Source organism: Glandiceps talaboti, chromosome 1, assembly GCF_964340395.1.
Source record: "Glandiceps talaboti chromosome 1, keGlaTala1.1, whole genome shotgun sequence".
NCBI lineage: Eukaryota > Metazoa > Hemichordata > Enteropneusta > Spengelidae > Glandiceps > Glandiceps talaboti.
In genome coordinates, this window is record NC_135549.1 from 6,201,533 (window position 1) to 6,207,532 (window position 6,000).

Genomic DNA, 6,000 nt, shown 5'->3' on the forward strand with positions numbered 1-6,000 from the left:
ATGAAATGATCCGTTATGGCTAGCAAGAGGCATGTCATAAGTTGTAGATCAACAGTCGAAAGCGTTCATTGGCAATTTTTTACAAGAAACACAAGATTGAACAGGGAACGAAGGTATGATGTAAATCTATCATTACTGTCCAGGCTCTGAGATATATTTACAGATATCTGTGTTTACATTTCGTTCCTCATTCAAGGTTACTGTCTGATTGGACTACCAGTTATATGTCACATATGACGTGGGGGCTTAAAATAACATTCAAATTTCATTTCAATACGTTAAACAAATACTATGAAAACCACGTGACCTTAAACAGTGCGGCATATAGTTCAATCATAATCGTCTTAACATGTATCACTGTTACATTGTAGCAATAAATGTAGCAATGTCAGTAAGATTTTTGACAGAGTTTAGACAATAAAATGTAGCAACGTTGGTAAAGATACTCTCGAATCAGACAACACCCTAGTTTCAGGCTATAGGTTTTTTGTTGTAACGAGTGTCTGACTTGGAAACTCTTTGTGTGTGTGTAGAAAAAAAAACTAAGATTGTCGTATCCAACGATCTAAGATAGACTACACAGTCTTTCTGTTCAAGATTAACAGTAATACTCTTCAACAATGCCGTGTTACATTTTGTGAATTTACGCCATATTTCATCAACAGTCTTTGATTATATTATGTTTGCTGCTCTTTAGGTGATGTCGAATCACTACTTAAGATGGGTACCTATATGCAAACCGTGACAAGTATGGAATCAACAGACGTTTTTGAACTGAATCTGAATAACTTCGAGCGGCTTATTATAAAAAAGAACCCAACTACATTAGAGAATATGAAGAAGAACATAGAAACCAAACTAAGATCACGACTAGAGAGACTGAATATGATCAAAGAAGGACAGGTAAGACTACATCGTATGATCACCTTCGTGATGAAATGTCTCATAGAAAGACGAGGCTGTTCTGATCATATAGCATAAAAGGCTTTTAGTAAGCTAATGACTATTTACTAAAGGAAATAAGCTCTTAGTCATGAATATTCAGTGTGCATCTAATAAATATTCATGTCTGATAAGACCCACGGTGTATCAGTGAAAGAGCAATAAAAGTGAAACGGAATTTCAATTTCATGTTTCTTGGCAATAGAGTGAAAATTATGTGATGTGAAATCATGAAATGACTCGCCAGAACCCAAAGTTTACGAATACAAAATACCTTTATTTACTGGTCTGAAGCTACCCGTTACTTCATGTTATATGTATATACATGTAATATTGCTAGGGCCCCGAATGCAAATGATAGGGTAAAAGATTAAATTCAAGGATATTATTCAAGTATATTTGATATGATATAGTCACGGTTTGGCACGGACTGTGGATTTGGATGACGTTGTTGAGCCAAGTCATTAGTTGATACCACGCAGTCGCGGCTCAAGCGTTGTTTAGTTGCAGAGAGGCTAGTAGGTATTTTATAGGCTTTATATGACAACAGCACTGTAGACCCCTCAGGATATAAATCCAGTGCTAATGACTAAGCTGAACCGAAAAGTGTCGTCTGGTCAATATAGGGACACATAATACGCGTAAGTTCTAAAACTCACATCCAGGTAAAGACGTGACACCAGTTTTTGTTATCTCCATGTATTTCATGTAGTTCACTGTGTTGCCTACAAAAATATGGCTTGATCACTGCATAATTTTATAAATTACAATAGAACATTATAATAAACTGGAGTACACGTAAGGTCAATTGCAGGCTTCGGCAGTAATTCAAGGGTCGTTAAGGGAGTCAAACACATACCAACGTAAGCTAGTACGGGCTTGTTAATCAATGAACTCGTACTGACCACGTAATAGATGGGAGCCCCTTTGGCGTCAACGAGGCGACATTTTTTTGGTATGATACTGTCAGTGTCAAAATATGTACTCACCTGACACTTAGAGCATTTTGTGATACGGATCGATATGATTGTAAATAGACTTTGGTTCCCCGTGACAGAGATTTATTGATGAGACAGAAAGGTCGTCAAAATGATATTACAGTATCGACTGTTGAGGGCGCTATATATCTAGCTGGCATGATGTTGTCTCCTGTTGACCATTGAACTAGTCAAAAAGCAAACAATTATCAATTAAAATTTTTGTTCATTTATTGTATGATATTTTTCTCATAGGTGCCTCTTTTGGAAACGCTAGTGGACAAGTTCAAAGAAATGAACACCCCGCCATCGAGGAAGCAAATAAAGAAGAAAGCTGAAATGGAAACAGTTCCTTTGCTCATGGACACAGCTTACCTTAGTTCCCTCACCGAAAGAAAGAAACAGAGAGACTTTCTACGGCGCCGCCAACGGGAGAGAAGGGTTAAAGCTCAACAATTGATCAAAGCGCTCACTGCTCATGCTGCATCAAATATGAACACCAATTTGCACACTTTGGACCATAAAGTTTTGGAAGAAGCACTGCAAACAGGTGCATTAGATGCAACTGCAACTCTCCGGACAGGCACCATAACATTGAATCCTGCTGCTGCTAAGGAAGCCAATTTTAACCCTAATGTGTTGACAAATACCCAAACTACCGCTGCGTCGATCTTGCCACAACAACCAGTACAGCGCGCCCCCAAGGCCGCTTCTGAGAACATGTCCAGCAAGCCGTGGGTTAAACGGAGTAACAGCCCATACCGCAGTCAAACTGCAATGTCATATGCAAGCACAACACAGACTTTTGATTCTGCATACGGCGATAGTAGAACTGATGACGAAGAAGACGTTGATAATGTATTAGAAGTTAACGAAACTGAAATTACCACGTTAGAGGACAGAATTCGACAGTGGTGTGTTAGTACTTATGAAAGTTCCAGAGCTGCAGCAAAGGGATATTTCCCAAAATTACGACGTCTTTCGGAGTTGGAACGAGAACATGTGTTAAGGTCCAAACTACCTCTGAGATACAGAGCTCGGACCCAGGCCCAAATTATCGCCAGAAGAGACTTTCTACGACACCACAATATAGGTGTAACTAACGATTACAACGGATACCCAGAATTTGTGGAGTAAAAAAAATGCACTTTACACAACCAGAACACAACATTTAGCGTTTGAGAAACTTCGAATTTAATTTACCCACTTGTGTTTATAGATTTTCAATCAGAACTTTAAAAGCTGTTCTTACTCAAATCGTGTATACAAATGTTGTTCTGTTGATATAACTTCGATTCTAGGATCGCATCGTGACTTTTCAGTAGTTCTTTTTTTTTATTTCATTTCCAATTAAAGTTCACGTAACAAGTTGGATAAGCCTAACGTGTTGCGAACATCAACATGGCAAACTGTGAGACTCTTTGAGACTCATCAGTATAAACAATAATTGGAATAACAAGACAATCAGAAATAGTTAGGCAGTAAACCATTTAGGAAAAAATAGAATATCTCAATATAAAAATACGTTTGATTTAAGGTGTACAGGCCTTATCAAACGCCCTTATCAAGAACGTCCAGTGTGATTCAAAAATAAGTTTGGACGATCATTTGTTCATGCCATCATTAAACCACGGTTGAAAATCGAATTTGACAAATTGTGGTTTTTGACATGAAGAAATGTCCAGTCTGATATAGTGCAAACATACACGTCTCTACTTGGAAGATTAGAGATACGTGTAGGATCGTTTACTTTGTATTTGAAATCCCACTAGTGTAGCTGATATTATGGCACGATGGGTACTAATGTATTCCTTTGGAGAAAATCGGGGGGGGGGGGGAGGGGGGGGTATCTTAGATACTTCACTTTTCTCCAATATTAGATTCTGTGATTTGTATTTACATTCCGCCAGTACTAGAAAACGGATTTGGGCAAACGATAAATGTTAATACTTTACCGTCGAAATGATACATTAAGATATTTCTCTATATTTGCAGGTTTTGTTTATTTTAAGTTTTTACAACACAAATGTTGTCATCAGTAACATTACATGACAAGTAAACTGCTTATATTTACGCTGTTCACTTGACAACAGTGCAAAGAGAAATCCTAAGTTGTACTATTCAACAGGGTCTTCAACATTTTACTAGCGTGCATGAATCAGCATGCTGTCGCGGGGTTTCGTATGGATAAGGAACAACAAATGTATACGTGTACAATTATATTGAAACCCAGTGGGAGGAAGAAAGGGCAGATATCCTTCACCACAGTGGAAGGCACATAAGAACGACTAAACACCCTTTTCACAATTTTTATTTGGGGGTGTGATTCTATTAAAAACATCGTTTTTGGTCTGAAACAATTAATGAAAACGACAAATCTGCCCACTGAATGCACCTGATATTTAAGGTTCAGTATGAATGTTTAAAAACGACCCAAATCATACAGATATTATTATTTCTAGAAAGGGTCGTGATGTCACTGATTTGGAAATAAATAAATAAAATTAAAAGTCGAAATGGTAGAGTAATTTGTGATGCACCCGGTTTCAAATAAAATGGTGACATTCGTTGTCCTATCAACGCTCCTATGTGGCATTGAGGAACACGCTACATTTTGGGCAAAGCAGGAAAATACTCTTGGTTAAGAATTTTACCAGTACGGTAGCTGTAATGTGTTTATGCTACACAACACGCATAAAAATATTAAACATCTCTTTGGAAATCTTTCCAACGCCACCGTTCACGTGTAAATTCACTTAATATATGTCTCAACAAGTATTTTACATGTCGATTTCATAGACCGTACTCTAATCAATAACATATTTAAACAATGGCGTGGCAATAACCCCTTTGTATAATAATAATGTCTTTCAACGATATCATTTATATGTATATATATTTTGAATTTAACAATTTTTGATAACTTGATGATTTATGCAACTGTGAAGCAGCAATCTTTAGTAATTTCAACACTTCTATTTAGAAAGTAAGGAACTCACCTCAAGTGACTGTGCAACTGGATAGAGGGTTTTTTACATATAATTTAATATGTGATGTATAATAATAAAGGATATATAAAACAAATCTTTGTATATGGCTGTCGATTTTCTCATAAAACAAAATAACAATTAAACGTGACGAAGCCAAAGTCGAATGATATTACAACAGAGAACAGTTAACTTGAAATAGAAAGTAGTCTGCCTCAACAAATATCTTACTAAATAATTAATGTCCTTGCATCCTCTGTCGTGAAAACATTCTTACCAACATTGCTATACACCAGATTTTCTTTGCCTGAGCTGTCACTATCTTGGCAGATCATCTCCAAAATACATATACAGTACTAGTGTAACAAAATGAACTTTTTTCAGAGATTTACGAAAAAATACATATTTAACCAGGATTAAAATGTAGCAAGTTTGCTTAACTTTTTGTAGAGCCAGACGATAAAATGTAGCCAGAAGACGCTGTCTTCTATTGTATTCTTTCTTCAATAATAATTTGACAATTGAAACTTTCGCTGCCAAAAACTTTTCCGCCAAAATTATATGGCTCAAACCACTTTTCTTGAGGGAAGAAAAGATGTTGTGATCACAAAATCACATACTACTGTAAGAAAATATTGACAAAACTGGATTTCTTGTACATACATACATACATACATACATACATACATACATACATACATACATACATACATACATACATACATACATACATACATACATAATGATAAATCTTCGTTTTACTGCAATTTTATTTTTCGAAATTCATGGAGTTGACGCATTGCTTTGAAAACATGGGTGAATGTGAATTTAACATTAAGTTGTCCTAAAGAGGACGCTGTTTTCCAAAATTAATATCCCATTCCTAACCTCCATTCCTATTTTTTATTACACCGTAGGTTTCAACAACGCCCTCAACGGCAAAGAAAGATATGTAGCCAGCTAAAAGTATTGGCTTTGTGGAATGTATTAAAATGTTATTACTTATCTTTTGTGTTAAATAGTCTTTACTGTACTTTCATATTATTAGAGGTTTTTTATTGTTACATTCCATTTGTGGGGTTACTCACTACGTT

General features: G+C 36.1%; 1 protein-coding gene across 3 annotated transcripts in view; it reads left to right on the top strand.

The window, feature by feature from the left end:
• Positions 1-5,007, top strand: part of LOC144437232 (uncharacterized) — a 30,118-nt gene extending 25,111 nt beyond the window's left edge. For all 3 annotated transcript variants that reach the window (XM_078126147.1, XM_078126144.1, XM_078126138.1), the window contains exons 8-9: positions 698-903; positions 2,175-5,007. In XM_078126147.1, the coding sequence (XP_077982273.1) occupies positions 698-903; positions 2,175-3,056 (1,088 nt within the window). In that variant the 3' untranslated portion in view covers positions 3,057-5,007. The remainder of the gene's footprint in view (positions 1-697; positions 904-2,174) is intronic.
• Positions 5,008-6,000: the final 993 nt, after the last annotated feature.